At 36.1% G+C, this 16,554-nt stretch overlaps 3 protein-coding genes across 3 annotated transcripts; all 3 read right to left on the bottom strand.

The window, feature by feature from the left end:
- Positions 1-2,938: 2,938 nt before the first annotated feature.
- On the bottom strand, positions 2,939-7,082 carry LOC140802400 (transcription factor GTE1-like). The gene is made up of 8 exons (XM_073157915.1): positions 6,744-7,082; positions 6,318-6,569; positions 5,620-5,697; positions 5,026-5,250; positions 4,745-4,843; positions 4,483-4,541; positions 3,701-3,851; positions 2,939-3,298 (listed from the first exon to the last, which is right to left on the bottom strand). Exons 1-8 carry the CDS (start codon positions 6,894-6,896, stop codon positions 3,134-3,136), a joined length of 1,182 nt encoding a protein of 393 aa, XP_073014016.1. The 5' UTR covers positions 6,897-7,082; the 3' UTR covers positions 2,939-3,133.
- Positions 7,083-7,880: 798 nt separating this feature from the next.
- LOC140802150 (prohibitin-1, mitochondrial-like) lies at positions 7,881-11,014 on the bottom strand. The gene is made up of 5 exons (XM_073157592.1): positions 10,719-11,014; positions 10,022-10,138; positions 9,581-9,751; positions 9,239-9,451; positions 7,881-8,282 (listed from the first exon to the last, which is right to left on the bottom strand). The coding sequence occupies exons 1-5, from the start codon at positions 10,899-10,901 to the stop codon at positions 8,082-8,084; spliced, it is 885 nt and encodes a 294-aa protein (XP_073013693.1). The 5' UTR covers positions 10,902-11,014; the 3' UTR covers positions 7,881-8,081.
- A 522-nt stretch (positions 11,015-11,536) lies between these two features.
- On the bottom strand, positions 11,537-15,506 carry LOC140801971 (phosphoribosylamine--glycine ligase-like). The gene is made up of 5 exons (XM_073157373.1): positions 15,282-15,506; positions 14,829-15,119; positions 13,339-13,712; positions 12,368-12,898; positions 11,537-12,084 (listed from the first exon to the last, which is right to left on the bottom strand). The coding sequence occupies exons 2-5, from the start codon at positions 15,100-15,102 to the stop codon at positions 11,680-11,682; spliced, it is 1,584 nt and encodes a 527-aa protein (XP_073013474.1). The 5' UTR covers positions 15,103-15,119; positions 15,282-15,506; the 3' UTR covers positions 11,537-11,679.
- Between the last annotated feature and the right edge of the window lie 1,048 nt (positions 15,507-16,554).

The raw sequence follows: 16,554 nt of genomic DNA, 5'->3' as shown, positions 1-16,554 counted from the left end.
CAAAAGGAAACAATGATAGAAGATGCAGGGCATTAGTTAGGAGATAAATGAAGAGAAGCAACAAAGAAATAAAGAAAGCAAAAGGGTCTATCAGATCCCAATTAATTGAGATCTTTGGGATCTTCCAAAAGATCCAAAATGGGAGACATGATCTTAATTCTAGGGCGGCAAGCTAACTAATAAAGTTTTGTGACACCTCTCACTGTCATCTCCTTCTATCCTTTAAATCTTCCAACCCAAAAAAGAAGAAGAAAAGAAAATAGAATGTGAATAAAAATTAGGTTAGATTTTTTTGTATTCTTATTGGTTTCTAAAGACACCAATTACTTAATTTGAGAATCAATCTCCACCTTAGCTAGTAGCTGATTGGATTCAAATAATTTCCAGTCTTGAATGAATAGGAAAACTATATAGTGTTCAGATAGGGTTAGTGCTTATAGATCCTATCCCCTCTCCTCTCTTTTTAGAAAGGGTTTGATCAAATTGGACCACTTTATGCCCGTCACTCTAACAATTGCAGTGGTAGGATTGCGAGTAGTGGGCATGTAGTCAATTTGACTCATTATAGTTAGTTTTTTGAGTCAAAAAAAATAGGTGCATTGCGTTGATGCACATCTGATGATACATTCAACCTGATTAAAATAAGTTAGCCAGTACTGAATCCCCATCATTTATGAATAACCTACAAATGCATGATCTATCTAGAAAAATAACTTCGATCACTTTACGATTTTATCTAATCCATGTCTAAATTGAAATCCTAATTGAATGTATGAATATAGAACAAGGAAGGCTGGCAAGTTTAATTACAATGATGTGCACTACTTCCTTGTAACGTGTTAAATACCACTAACTTTGTCCATGGAGACAAAGGTGATGATGCTCCAATTGTTGTATCCTATGAACAAAGCAGGCAAGTCATGAAATCATCAACATGAAATATATATTTTTTTTGTTTTATATTTTGAGTCTAATCCCACCGCCAAATGAATCACGACCGTCCAATCAATGTCACACTCTCTTGAATCCACTGATAATTTTGTTCAACTCCTCAAGTATATACACCACTAGCAAAATAGACCAAATTATTCTCTCCACTAGTAGTAGTAGATGAGAACCCTTTAATTTGGTATTAGAATAATACATGCATTTGAAATATTTCTCTGGATGATGAGACCTAGGAATTTGATAAATTTATGTATTTTTCAGTAGATAATACCCAGCAAGAATAACAAAAAAATTATAAAGAAACCCATATAGAATTAATTCAATATTTACCGGTCGATGAAAAATAAATAAATAAGACGAGTAAAGCGAGTTTGTAATATGATTTAAAAATTGACTATCTCACATAATTAGGAAACTATGTCTATTTAACTCATATAAACATAAAAAAATTGCATTTGGCAACCAATGAAAATTTTCTTTTACAAAAAAGAAAAAAAAAAGTTGGTGGGATAAAAAAGAGCTTGTTGTTATGTGGCCCTTTGTGTTAAGGGTGATGAGATCACCATATAAAACTAGTGTTTTAAAAGCTTATTATTCCTTTGGTGAGACAAAGAAGAGAGACAACACAATCCTCAATGGTCCCCATGGAATCTTCTAACCTTTTAATGAGTAAAATTAAGCACAATTTTTTTTTTTTAAAGAATACTTTAGGCAATTGGATTTTTATTATGTTGATATTTATACAACCTTACTACTTGCTATTATAGAAGATATATAGTGATGTAAACACCCCCTCTGAACATTAGGGCAGTTCAAGAAGCTAATGGTATACATGGAGAATAGCTTTAGATTTCCATCCATTTAAATGTAAAAAAAAGTACCCTTATGTTTTTTTTTTTTTGCATACTCTTCTCTTAGTTGTGTCCATCTTTTTGCCTATTAAATGGTATTGATGCTAATATAATTGGTTTTGAAAGATATATATATATATATATATATATATTCAATTATAGGAGTACCACCAACCACCCAAATTGGAATGAAAAATAGCATACAATATTTTATAAAGTAATTCTACTTAATATGAATGAGATTATAATGGACAACAAAATTTGTCACATTCTAAGGAATGAGAAGAAGTGCATTGAATGAAGCAATAATGATGCACTCACCACATGAGATTCCTTGCCAATGTTGATGTCTTTGTTTGGCCATTCCATATGGGCACTAGCTTGTTGGAGTGCTTCTTTGGTGTTTCTTTCAATAGTGATAAGTGTCTATCAACAATGCATCGATTTGCCATTCTTCTAGAGGAACAGGAGAAGAGTACAATGTTGTGTGGTATGACAAGTGTGGACAAAGATAAATCATATATGGTCCACCATTTGCAAAGATGCACTCATAGTGGGATATTCTTTCACAACAAATCTATCAAGCAAAAGATAAAGGCATAGCTCCTATATCCTTTTGCATCTGGATTTCAAGCCCTAGTCCTGGATTTTATTCTCAAAAAATAGAGCATACATTAACTATGGCTAACAAAAAGATATCAGTGGGAAAATATTTTTTTCGACTAAATACCGATAAATAATAGTTTGCGAACCATAAATTCATTAAAATATTGGGCGTGAAATGTAAGTGTCCCTCTAGATAATGATTTGGTGGAGGAGCCCAAAAGCTTGTAATGGAATTGGCTATAAATTAGCAAGCTCCATCATAGAAGACACCTACTATTAGCAATTGGCCATAAAATAGGGACCTCACAATTAAGTTTATATCTGCAAATATATATATATATATAAAAATATCTTTAATGAATCACTACTTGAACTAGAATGGAAACAATCTGAAAGGCTTGGTTCAAGGTTCTTATTTTATCCTTTTTAACTTGATTCACAGTAAATGATGCTGTTTGCACCTTTGATAGTAGAATACATTCATCTATCAGAATCTTACACATCATATGGCTTATAATGCTCGAGATGGCTAATTGCATCTTCTAATCTAAAACCTTATCATTGACATGAAATTATTACAACAAAATGAGCAGGTATTCACAAGTTACAACTTACAAGCATCATGTTTTCATTACAACAAACCCACCAATGAGAACTTTGGCAAGCTGGAAAAAGAAAACCCCATAGATATGGATTTGAAGCATGGACCAATGGACACAAAAGGTACATCATGAAGATAGCCTTTTGTTTCGTTTTTTCGCCGTCTTTGCAAGAGCATCACATATCTCTTTCTTCCGCTTTGAGTTGTCATCGCCTTTGCTAGCATTGTTCTTAGCTTGCAGTTCCAATGCCTCCTTCACAAAGAACTTAAGCCTCCATAAGGTGCTTTCACTCTACAAGAAAACATGTGGAAATACAATAACAAATCAGTGGTAACCTATACAAGAAGAAATATAAACAATATGATAGGAATTCTCTTTCCAGTGTATGATCCCTTCAAATTTATAAAGAAATGCAAATATTGCCCCAAAACCCCAAATATTAACTATTAAATCATAAGATTGCTCAACAAGTAGTTTGCTTTAGAAACATCAAGACCATAGGGCAATGCAATAAGCTGTACTTCACCTTTATTATTAAATTTTTGATTTAGTAGCTCTTTTCTTTCCCAGAAAATAAAATTATATTGACTCTTACAAAGCAATGCATGTCTCTCATTGCAAACAGATATCTACATTTGATGGCACTCCAAGTGAACAGAAAGAAATATACTGTAACACCAGTAGATAAATTACCTGTGCATCCATATCAAGGTCCACCTCTTCCGCTGTAGATTGAAAGGTTGGATTGTCCTGAGCAATAATCTCTAGTGCCTTATTAAGATTTTCAGGAGATAAGTTGCTCAGACCCACACCAAGTTTTCTTTTCTCATCTGTGGACATTTTCCTTGTAAAGAATTTCAAAAGTTAGCATGCTTCTACTGATACCATTTCCATGATGTTAGATATACCAAGCCAGTAAGAGAACGAAATGACAATGTATACAGCCATTACTTCAGCTCATCAGTTGCTGCTCTGAAGTTTTAAGAGGTTCAACTATTGAAAGAACATAGATAGAGGAAGACTAATTGACCTCTAACTTTACCGGCATTATGACAAATAAGCGTATAAAATGATGAAAATAATGCAGGATAACAGAAACATCAAAAAGTAATTAGAAAGCTTTAGAAACTTCCAAATCTGAATCACCTACAGGCCGCTGTACCAGCTTTAAGTACAGGTGTTTGCATGTTGCAGATCAGGGTCCTATTTCTCTATTAGGCTACATGTGATTTTCCTTAGCATAAAAAACATGCTTTGTAAGCCTTAGTCCTTTGTGTATTTCAAGCAACATGTAATAATATTCTGAACCACTAATATAATTCTATTTCTGAAACAAATTAACACCATTCTTTTTCTGAGCCACCACGAAAGTAGAATTTCTATTTAAAAGAATCAGATATGAACAGATCAATGTTTCTATACTAGAAAAAAGAATCAGAACTAAATAAGTGAAACTTAGCAACTATAAGAAATACCTGCATCTTTGAACCACCACTTTCCGAATATCCTCCAAATGCAAACTTAGCTCATTGAGCTGAAAAACAGGAAGGAAAAAAACTTATAAGATAATTATCAACTTTGTGAAAAGAGACACTACTCCCTTCCCAAAAAATGATGATTAGATGATGACAGATTAAGAACGTTATAACTATGTTGGAGAAAAATAAATAGCTACATAAAGGATAGAAGAAAATACTAGAACTTTAAACCTAAAATTGCTCCAAGAAATATATCCACCTCATTATCAGTATCTCTTGCCAATCTTGCAATAGCTGCCTCTTGGGCAATGTGTGTATTGACAAGTTCTTGTGCTTCATCCTCCTTTTTTCTTGTTTCCTGACAAAAGAAAGCAGTCAATAATTAAATAAGAAAATAGCATGTAAGATGTGACTTTTTAAAAGTTAGCATCTCAGTTACTAGGAAAATAAGAAGGATTCCAAGGGCTTCAGGAACAGTAGACTATGGGGATCTTTGTCACTTCAAGAAAAAATTAGAACAATGACCAAGTTATGCCTTACCTCTTCAACAACTTTGGGCAGTAGTTGAAGCCACTTCTCTTCAAACTTATCCAACAATGTTTTAGCCATTACATGAACATCACTTCGCTCCTTATTGTATTTCATTGCATTAGTGAAAACTAATCTCACATCTGAATATATTTCTCGGACGTTCTTATATCTAGTGTCATCCTTGGCTTCCATCCGAGTTTGGATAGTATGGAAGTCCATTGGTTTTTTGATAACCTGAATACACCAACATTGAGATGTGAATCAATCAAAGAGCACATGTTATACTCTATTTTCTGTACATCACGTAAATTAATTAATGACCACTATCAGATCTGGTACAAAATTAAAGTATCTTCATTCCACCGTAATGCGAATTTTTTCAATATTTACCTACAATGACAAGGAGTTGAATAAGTTCACTCTTTCATAAACTTTGTAGAAATATACAAAGGACCTGCTACAACTTGGATAGCATGATATGCTCAAGTGAATACCATTAAAACATACGAACAAATTCAGCAGCTTCATAATTTCCAGAGACGATATATTTATAATCAGAAAATAATGCTAGAAATGGAGATTAAAAACAAAAAACAGAACTACCTCATAATAATCATCAAGACCAAGGCCTTTAACATCTACAGGCTCCAAAAATGGCCAAGCCCACTTGTGATTGGTAATCTGGAAAAATGTACATTTGTTACAATAACTTAACTAAAAATAAATGAGAAAGGCAAAGTAAAAGAGGATAAGAACAATAAGCAAGACAAGGCTAAAAAGGAAAAAAAAGTTATTCATGTTGCCAAGTGCCAACCAAGTAGACTGTTGCTGCTATTGTAGTGTTATGCTGTTCAAACAAGTTAAATGATGGAGCAAATAACGTAATATGGGTAGTAATTCTAACTGACCATACATGAGAACTAGTGTCATACTGTCATCAATTAAACATTTTTAATATGTGCAACTATCAAGAAAATATCTAAATTCCAGATATCAAAATATCTAAAGTGAAAAAAATTTCTCAATGTAAGAAGAGGTGAGCCCTAAATCGCATAAAAGCATATGCATACCATTAGATGTGAATATTAAAAGATGAACCATCTTATAATCAAATCAGTCAATATCTAATATAACAGTATGAGAGAGCATAAGATTCATGATCCTAATTTTAGAACATATAAGAAAAACTCCCCTCATCAAATAGTAACACCCAGATCCCCCATTCAATATCAAATCTCAGAGGCAACTCTTAAGGAACTTATTCTAAAGCTTTTGAACACCAAATGAGAATCCCTACTAACCTGACGCAAAATAGTGCCGAACTGCCGCATGAGCTCTTGCATTCTCCTTGAGCAGCCAACTACATTTCGACACCCATCCGCCTGCATCTTGTCATTACTCTTGCCTCCACTATTATCAACACCACTGTTACTATTACTAACCCCAACCAGCTTATCCTTATCCTTCTCTCTGGCCACGGAGCTCCCCTTCGAATTGTTTGCCTGTTTCTTGCTCGCGTAAAACTGTACAACCTCATTCACCATCTTCTCCAGCTGCATAAAAACTCCAAATTTATTCAGAGTGACCAGAAAGACAACACCTTGTGCTATTATTTTGATTAAAACCCTAGAAGAAGGCAGGAAGATAGAATCGTAGCTGTTCACTCGATTAAAACCCTAGTAGCAAATGTGGGTATCGGAGATTTCAAAAGAATAGATCAGAAAAACCTCGTCGGCCTTGAAGATGATGCCATCGATGCGACGCTTGAAAGCCTCAACCTCGGTCTCCGGACTCACGGGCACCGGTGCGGGATTTGGCAGCGGAGGAGGCAGAGGTGGCGCCGTTGCTTCGCCTTCAACCGCCATCTTTAACTCCTCCATCAAATTTACAAAATTTCTCTACTGAAATGGAGAACTAATAAAAAACCCGAAGATTGGAAATGGTAGAGTATTGGTTTTGGAAAGTAATTCTTGCTCAGATATAGAGCTCCACGAGATTTTTACCTGCCAATTAATCTTCTAATCGAAATATAATTTGGGAATTGGGAATAAACAATGAGGAAGCTCGGATTGTTAACGGGCTAGGCCCGATAAGAGCCCGAACAGTTTTGGTACTAATTTTGGCAATAAATTGGGGATTTTTGAAGATGGATTAGTGAAATTTATTAAAAACACTCTCACTTCTTGTCTTTATATTTATCATTAAACTAACATTAGAGTATTTTTGAGATATTAGAAGACGTGTAGATTTGATCGAATGATACTATTTCATATAGTGTGAATGATAATTAGAACAAAATTCCCTGAAAATATGTAGAATGTTATTTATAAATTTTCCTAAAAATTAATTATTGAGTAGGGATCCTGGGCAAACCTTCTTATCTCCAAAAAGTATGAGAACAATAAATCAACAATAAATAATAAGAAAAAAAATGAATGAATGAAAAAGAAGGGGGTTGCCCTTCAACTAGTTTAAATTCTCCTCGGTTGCCTTGAAAATTTTATGATTAATGAGGAGTTAGTTGTTAAATGCTTGCTACCACCAAATAATAAATCTTTGCCTCCCAGTTCCTGTTCAGAAAGAAAAAAGGATACAAGAAAAATGAACTCAAAAGCAACCTACTTGTTAACATAGTCATGCCTCGTAAAGATCATGCAATCCACTAACTGGACAACAAGAAGAAACAAAGTTATAACCCCTTCTACCTTTGGATCAACCTGATGTTCTCAGTTCAAGCATTTGTTTTACAAGAAAAGACAACTTCTCAGTTCAAGATCACACCTGGGACATGTCTGATAAAGGAATGTGGCAGAGGGAAAAGATAGCATCTTGCAAATGTAATGAAAAATACAGTGGAAGATGACTGGTAACAAAGTCACTGTTAACACTTGATACTTTGGAAAATCAAAATCCACATGACAAGTTCAAGGAAATATTCAAGTGAGCTCGCAGTGAAATTATTAAAAAGAACTACTGTCCTATTTTTCTCTGTAGAAAACAGGAATTTGATCAAATTATCCAGAAAAGCGGTGGTTCCCTTCAAAATAGGTATATGGGAGTTCCACTCATTTCCTCAATCTGGTTATGTTATCAACCTTCAAGTCATTGAGGTTCAGCAACAAATCCTTTGAATTTAAGTACACCCGGTTGGTGGAATTTGCGATGGTCTGAGCTACTTCCCTTGCAGCTTCAATTTGTCTTAAAGCAAGAAATGCTGGATTACTTGAAATTGCTTGACCAATAAGTTCAGCACTCTTTGCCTCACCCTGAAAATGAAGATAAGTTGTGAGTGAGATAGTTTGGCAAAATTTGTGTACAAAATCGAATAAACCAGGCATTAAGATTCCAATGAGGAATTCAGGGACACATAATAGAAACTCAAAGTCATTCAATGTGAAGATAAATGACTCATGGAAGTTCAACATCAGTCGAATGCAATCGCAAGTAGGAGCAAGTCCAATAGTTGTCAAAAAGATACACCAGTCCATGCAAGAATACGCAATTTCACATTTCAAAGCAATGGAACATGAATCAGGCTTTCAAACGAGTTGGCAGTGTCCTATCCTTAATATTTCTACCAGAGTTCAGGAACCAGTCTATTTGCTTAAGTATATCAAAATAAAGCAGGCCAGTAAATCCTACTTCAAAAGAAAACTGCCATAAGAAACATGCCGAAGGAGATCCGCACTGGTTAATAATAGAGCTGTCACTGATCTAGATTTTGTTAATCCAGACAATCAAGGGCAAAAGAGAGCTGAATTTGAGAATTTATGTACAATAACAATTTCATAATAGGCACTACAATTGTGAATTGTCAATGATAACAGAAGAAGTCAAATTCTAGACTATGCCTTGTAACAAGTATCCCATTCCCATCCCATGCAATTTTCTTCTGTTATCTTTTAGCCATTTAAGGATTTAAATTTGTTGGTTCGTACCACTTTTATACCTTCACCACTCACCAGTAAGAAGTCAAACGTGAAATTAATAGTACTAGATAGCTTAAAGCCTTAAACATAACTCCTCTGCTTGATAAAAACATATTCCCTGGAAGATTAATAGCTTATATAAAAACAATCAAACCATCAAGGATAATGGTCAGCATAACATTCATTGCCAATATACCAATTAATATGATCCACTGGATTAAATCATAAAATGGCTTCTTGATCTAATATGTATACATGAAAAAGAACAAATGAAAAATTGAGGTTCTGCTAACCTGTGCTCTGATAATAGCACTTTTCTTATCTTGCTCAGCTTTTTCTACAATAAACTTTGCCCTTTCAGCGTCCTGTGCTGCCACCTGCTTAGCTTCAATTGCATGGGTGAACTCCCTCCCAAAGCTCAAAGTTGTGATGGAGACATCATCCAGTACAAGGTGGAAGTTTGTAGCTCTCTCAGTCAATACCTTCCGTATTTCTCGACTTACAGCCTGCAGAAGATCAAGGTCTTCAAGAACATTTCCCCACGGACTGCATATTTTTAATTCTTCTAGCACATAGACCAACTTGATCGAACCATTGATCTACCAAAATTTATTTTTCTATGATGGATCTTATACCTCTCTTTGTGTGATCAACTGGCTAGCATTGTACTGTGCTACCACAGCTTTCAATGTTTCATGGATAATAGATGGCAGCACCCTCTCATTGTAGTTTTCCCCAAGTGTACGGTAAATCGTAGGAAGACTGCTTTGTGATGGACGAGTAAGAACTCGAAGCCCAATCTTCACCTGAGAAAGTATTCAGATTAGACACAGTTGAGATGACAATACCAGATACATTAATTTGAGAAAAGGTAGAATGACTTGTCCACCTGTAATTAATGTCTATAATTATGAAAGAATGGTCTCCAAGTGTTATATGTCAACATGTTGCTCAATGTACCAATTATCCAGAAGTTCCAACTAATAGTTATTTTGGCTAAAATTTGACAATGGATCAAGCAAAATAAATTATATTTAAAACTTCAACAAAAAAGACAATTTCATCAAGTAGCTTACCATCTGCAGATCACGACTACCAGAGGTACTCTCCACAAGATGAGGTCGAGCACGAACATCATAGATAATAGGCCTCTCAAACCATGGTATCACAAAATGTGTCCCTTCAGGATAAACCTGCATACAAAAGATCCATTCAAAATACATGAACCTAAAAATTAAATCCAACAATTATGTTTCTTTCCGCATGCTCTAAAGAAAATGAGAAATAAAATTCTCCATAACATTTCAGTGAGAACCTACTCCATATCCACGGAACCAATGACATAAAAAAATTACCACAACCTTTTATATTTCCAGCAACAAAGAAACCTAAGGAATCAAGCAAGAAATAAATTAATTACTCCACATTTTCTAAGAAAACTAGACCTTCCATTCGTCCAACCATCTCATACGCCATCTATAAACAAAATTACAGAGCGAAATTAGAAAAGTCTATGTGTCATTTGCCGATCGACTTCTCGAACAGAGAGACACACTACTCACTAATCCCTGCATCAAAAGACATCGCATATAGTGTTCCATCATCCTACATTCATTAACCAAATATAACTTCACAAGAAGATGATGTAAAAAAAAAAAAGAAACAAAACCGATTCCATATTCGCCGATCTCTTCTATAAAATATTAACCAAATCTATCAACGAAATCAGCAGCAAAACACATCAAACTGACAACAATAACAATTTGAAGAAACCTTGTCCTTGATGCCATAGAGTCGGTTAAAGACGATGGCCCGGTGGCCTCCCTCGACGTTGTACAGGCTGTTGGCGGCGCCGTAGAGCGCGACGCCACCGAAGACCGCCAGCTTCACGGCCGTCGTCGCCGCCCCGCCGCCGGGGAGGTTCGGAACCCTAGCGCCCGCGCCCCTAAAGCTCATCTCTCCGATAAACCACTAAAACCCTAACGGAGGACGAGGAGAGAGATCGCGAGATGAGGAGGGCTTCGGGTTTTAGAAAGAGATGAGGTCTTTTTTGTAATAGAGGACTGTCATGGGTGGGGTTTGGTTTAATTGGGGAGGAAGAAATGGGAGGTGTTGTGATGGACGGTGGAGATGGTTTTGATTTGATGGGAATGTTTGGATTAGATGGTCAATAACGTTTCTAGGGAAAGAAAATAATAAAAACCTAAAAACTTTAAAAAAAATTCGTAATTAAGATTATATTATTCAAATCATTGTGCTTCTTCCAAAATAAACTTAAAATGTAGAAATATTATTTTGCCCTTGTATGAATAATTTTAAAATAGTTCAAAAGTTATCTAATATTAATCCAAGATTAAGAGCAACAAATGCATATTTTCGCAAAATAAGTATAGATTTATAAAATAATAAGTGATGGCGAGAAGTTTATTTCTATATCACGAAAGAAAAGAGAAATATGCATCTGAATCTAATCAACACTTGGTTCTTTTCTATGCTACAGAGAGCAGACTACCTAAAGCCTTACTTGGTTTGAGACAATTTGAATTGACAAACCTCACCAGTTCAATGATAAGTAATTCTAGGCAAAATGGTTAGCATCAATTATTTCATTTCTCATATATAAGGATTGAAACTAGTATTTCACATATCATGTTTCCATCCATCTCCCTTTCACATAGCATGATTATTCAACAATGTTTACAAAAGAAGGATGATCATCGCCGATCACCGATAACTAGATAACTGCCAGTGTGAGAGCTCTCCAGCCGATATCTCGCCTGAAGAACCCTTCAGGCCAGTTGATCACTTCGACTGCGTCATAGGCTCTTGCTCTTGCTTCTTCTATAGTTTTCCCCTTTGCAGTAATCCCGAGCACTCGACCTCCAGTCGCAATGAAGTTGCCATTTTCATCGACAGCAGTCCCTGCATGGAATATCTTAACCATTGGAGCAACCAATTCTGCCTCTTCAAGGTTTCCAATAACAGTCCCCTTCTTATAGTCCCCTGGATAACCCTGATTTGCCATCACAACCACCATGGCTGATTCCTGCGACCAGCTAAGCGAGACCCTGCCAAGATCTCCTCTACAAGCTGCAAGCAGAACCTGTGCCAGATCGGATTCTAATCGCATCATAAGAACCTGTTTATAGAGATGAGAAAGAAAATTTAGCAGTAGTGACAGAAATGAGGGGACTACAGATGATATTTGGATAAGGAAATGACAGAGATCGATTTTCAGGAGAGTTTAACCTGGGCTAGACACAGTTAATATTTTGCTACTAGCAGCTCAATAAGTGTTACTTGGCATTAAGATGTCTACAATATTCACAATACTCGGGTATAAATTTTGATTTTGTATGTCCAAATACGCAACTGTAGAAAGAGTTTGGAGCTAATAATATAGGAATTTAACAGTTTCTGACCTGGCATTCTGGATCACCAAAACGTACATTGTACTCTATGAGCTTAGGCAGCCCGCTTTTCTTCTCAATCATAAGCCCAGCATACAACACACCAACAAATTTGCAGCCTTCGGCTGCCATCCCTTTTACCGTCGGAAGAATAATTTTTTCCATGACTACATCCTGAAGATCCTTTGTCAATATTGGTGCAGGGGAGTATGCTCCCATACCGCCCGTATTTGGACCAGTGTCACCATCACCAACTCTTTTGTGATCTTGTGCAGATTCAAGAGGCAAGGCAGTTTCACCATCTACCAAAGCAAAGAAAGAAGCTTCTTCACCCTCGAGAAATTCTTCAATGATGACTCGTGAACCAGCAGATCCAAAAGAACCATCAACTAGCATAGAGTCTATAGCTTCAAGCGCCACATCCAAGGTCATGGCAACAACTACACCCTTCCCAGCAGCCAGGCCATCAGCCTTGACAACAATAGGAGCTCCCTGCTCTGTGACATATTGTTTTGCTTCAGAAGGGTTCGTAAATGTCTGATACTGCAAACAAAGAAAAAGAAAAGGTCACTTTCTCCTCATTTACATGCCTCACTGAAAGTCAAGGCTATTGGTAACAAAAATCGCTCATTGAAAGGGAAACAGAATATGTATCGATGTTTCTTGTTCAAGGACATAACATTAAAGAGAATAAATATTTGGAACAAGAGAAGCAAAGACAAAGTGATCCTCCTTCCATTTCATTTATGTCACATTAAAGAGTTGACAAACATTAGTCTTTTGTACTTTATCTAGATTGGGGAATCAACAAATCCTCATCAGTTCAGGAGCAAATTTAGCATGACGAGCTTGATGATATAAAGTAGGTTGAGAATTCTTTCATCCACAGAAATATAGAGTGGTTGCATCTCTAACAGAATGACATGTGCAAAGTAACTGATGATATAATGATAAAAATCGCTGAACAAGAAGAGAGATCATGCCTTTGCTGTCGGAATGCCATATTTATCGCACAACTTTTTCATGAAGTCCTTCGAGCCCTCGAGTGCTGCAGCCTCTGCTGATGGGCCAAATGTTGGAATCCCAGCGTTGCCAAGGTCGTCTGCAAGACCAGCAACTAGAGGAGCTTCAGGACCCACTACTACAAGTCCAACTCCCCACATGCGGCAAAAGGAGATCACAGCTGCACTATCAGAAATGTCGAGGTCTGAAATGCAGGTGGCATATCCAGACTGAGCAATCCCTGCATTACCAGGGGCACAAAAAACTGCATCACAAGATGGAGACCGCTGCAATGCATAGCAAAGAGCATGTTCCCTGCCACCTCCACCAATGACCAACACCACCACCCTATCTTCTGCAACAAGCCAACAACAAAAACACAAATTTAATCAAGAGTTCACCATCATCTGCCAATATACTACCATGAAGCATTATAAAGAACTTCATGGAAGTGAATATCTTGCATTCACTGACTCGATTTCCCTTTTCCCTTTTCCTGCATGAAAATATCAACACTAATGATTCCATACATACCCTGAGTATCTCAAATTGCACTCTTTTCAAGTCATCAATATTTATTTTTACAAATGTGTCTCCTAGAGAAGCATCAGCTTCAATGATATCTGGATGGAATTGAGTGAGGTTTGACATGTCATCAATATTAAGGATTCTTTTACCAACATATCACGAGTGAATTCAACTCGAGCACTTCTTTTACTCACACTTTTTAAACTCAGCGACTTTTAGCACTCCTCGCCCTCTTAACTCCTAATGCACCTGAGTGCAGCATAGAATGATTCATAGTTCTCTCGATGACAACTTCGGAAAATCAATACAAACATATGCGATCATCTACTTCAGTAATGCCATTAATCCATCTCATATACTCTGTCAACAATATTCAATTTCTTTGGGCATGTTATATAAACTTATAATTGCCTAACATTCCTATACTAATGCAAAAAATACCTCTAAATATAATATTTCAAAAAATTCATAGAAGGAGAAAACAGAAAATCATGTTCATAACTAAAATTAGACAAATAAATAGGTACCACTCTGTTACTTCAGATTAAAGCACAAGTACCAAATCTCGAAACAGGAAAACAAGAACTACTTTTCCAATTCATGTTCTGATCAACAGTAACTTAAAGAAGCGAAAGTTCAAGTTATTATGTAAAAAACTCAACCAGACTGATCAAAGTAACTAAAGGACATTAATAATCAAGAACAGAGAGGAAATCGAGATATTACTCACGATTTGTGTGTGTGTGTGTAAATCCAAAGATTACGAAGGTTCTGTTATGCCTAAGCATCAAGAAATAATATATTATTACGAAGGTATGTTAGCCTGCTACCAAAATAAATGGGTTACCAATTGAAACTGAACCTAATGTCTTTTAGAAACAAATGATCACAAAGCGATTTCTCTTAGCCTAAAACAGTGTAAATGAGTGCAGCAATTTCTCACCAGAATCTTTCGAATTGCTATTTCCATTGCCAGAGAAGACATCTCCCTCAAAGGTCCCATCATTACTCTTAGAAGCCCTTAAGACAAAGTTCCAATGAGAAGATGCATGAGATCCTCCAATACTACAAGAAGAAAGACGATCCCATGTCTGATAACCAGGATAAGAGATTGAATAGCTCAAGCCACTAGAGAGATTATTCTTGAGAAACGCTTCTGTGGCACGGCTTCCAACAATTCTCAGCGAGTTCCCAACACTATAAGCAGCACAAGCCATTGATCGGCTTCCTACTCCTGCATTTAACGAAAAATATGAATCAATCGGACAACAAAGGGAGAGGAAAAAAAAATGATCTTTTTAAAATTTTGACATATCTTACACACAATCCAAAACCAAAATAAGGAAAAAGAGATAACTTTCATGCTTCAATATCTAAAAACTCCAACCCAACTCACAGAGGAGATTTATCAAACAGTTGGCGTCTACTCCTCTTACTTCAAGGAAACAACCACACAAAGCGAGATTGAAAGCACTACAAAGTGAGACAAGAAGAGCAATGGACAAATCCTCGTAGCCACACAGCGGATTGAAGGGAAGAGGAGGGAAATGGCTACCACAGCGGAAACGCTCAAGACAGAACTCGGGAAACGAGGATTTAAGGAGCGGTATATCGTTTCCCCTATCGGATAGCACGGAGGAGTATATATAGAATAATAATAAAGATGATATTGCCACGCCGCTGCTGCTTACACTCCACCCGTCCGTGCGTCACGTGAGAGCGACTATCCCGAAGTGAGAATTCCATCGTCAAAGAGTGGATTAGAAGGAAATTTGCATCCAACACCTCACATTTGAGAAATTTACAGTTAAGGTCCCATATTCGAAGCAATCTTGGGGAAAATTATATTTAACACGCTATATGTCAAGATATTACGGATCAAAACCTGCCATTTTAGCAGTTAGAATTTGGACTTGATTTGAAGAAGAAAACGATGAATTAATTCTTATTTTTTTCTTACAATTTTATTTCGTTAATTGGTGAAGAAAGAGAAGCATATTGTATATTTAGTGTAATCTAACTTTTGTATTATTTCCTAATAAAACTGTTAAATAAAAAATTTAAATATTTAATAACTACGAATTTCATAATAAAATTATGAAACTAGTAAAAATATAAATATGTCATAACTATGAATTACATAAAATAAAAAACTGTGAAACAAAAACAAATGTTCAATAACTGTAAAATCTATAATTAAATTACAAGCATAATTATTTTTTTATTCAAACTTAATTGATTACCCATCCTTCCACTGGGAAAACTTAATTGTAGTTAGCCACAGATCGTAATATTGAACAATACCCTGTCTTATAGATCTAAAATAAGGGGATGAATTGTAACTATTAAAAAAAAAAGGATGTGAACAATGAATTTATGAAAATTTAAGGTGTTACATGCAAATTTTCCTTGGTAAAACCAGGGGATGGGGGATACCAGTGGGGCTACCGGTTTCTCCAAACTGGGGGACTTTGGGCTGGTGAAGACCAGGGGCTGGTCACCAGTTTAGCCTTTGGGTCAAGCAAAACGTCGAGCAACGTGAGGACGTCTCCTCTAACCATATTGCCAAAGTTAGAAGAGACTACTTTATTTTGTTTAATATGGAGATTTGGTGATCAGTTCTTATGTCTTATAAATTTTTGTTTTGCTCGTGTTAGGAAGATGTGATG

This window comes from Typha latifolia, chromosome 15 (assembly GCF_019914945.1).
Source record: "Typha latifolia isolate L0001 chromosome 15, TyphaL0001v2, whole genome shotgun sequence".
Classification (NCBI taxonomy): Eukaryota; Viridiplantae; Streptophyta; class Magnoliopsida; order Poales; family Typhaceae; genus Typha; species Typha latifolia.
The sequence above is the reverse complement of the archived record's forward strand: the minus strand, read 5'-3'. Positions and strand labels throughout refer to the sequence as shown.

Bases quoted from the DNA above. Each gene is read 5' to 3' on its own strand.
- LOC140802400 (XM_073157915.1), bottom strand. From the start codon at position 6,896: ATGGAGGAGTTAAAGATGGCGGTTGAAGGCGAAGCAACGGCGCCACCT. The intron at 4,844-5,025 runs GTAAGGCATAAC...TTCTTTTGTCAG, and splicing joins TGCCCAAAGTTGTTGAAGAG to GAAACAAGAAAAAAGGAGGA. The intron at 4,542-4,744 runs GTGGATATATTT...CCTGTTTTTCAG, and splicing joins CAAGAGATACTGATAATGAG to CTCAATGAGCTAAGTTTGCA.
- LOC140802150 (XM_073157592.1), bottom strand. From the start codon at position 10,901: ATGAGCTTTAGGGGCGCGGGCGCTAGGGTTCCGAACCTCCCCGGCGGC. The intron at 10,139-10,718 runs GTTTCTTCAAAT...TTTTGTATGCAG, and splicing joins TCTATGGCATCAAGGACAAG to GTTTATCCTGAAGGGACACA. The intron at 9,452-9,580 runs GTATAAGATCCA...GATCTTCTGCAG, and splicing joins AGTTGATCACACAAAGAGAG to GCTGTAAGTCGAGAAATACG.
- LOC140801971 (XM_073157373.1), bottom strand. From the start codon at position 15,102: ATGGCTTGTGCTGCTTATAGTGTTGGGAACTCGCTGAGAATTGTTGGA. The intron at 12,899-13,338 runs GCATGATCTCTC...CTTTGTTTGCAG, and splicing joins ATGGCATTCCGACAGCAAAG to TATCAGACATTTACGAACCC. The intron at 12,085-12,367 runs GTCAGAAACTGT...CTCTATAAACAG, and splicing joins TTGGTGATCCAGAATGCCAG to GTTCTTATGATGCGATTAGA.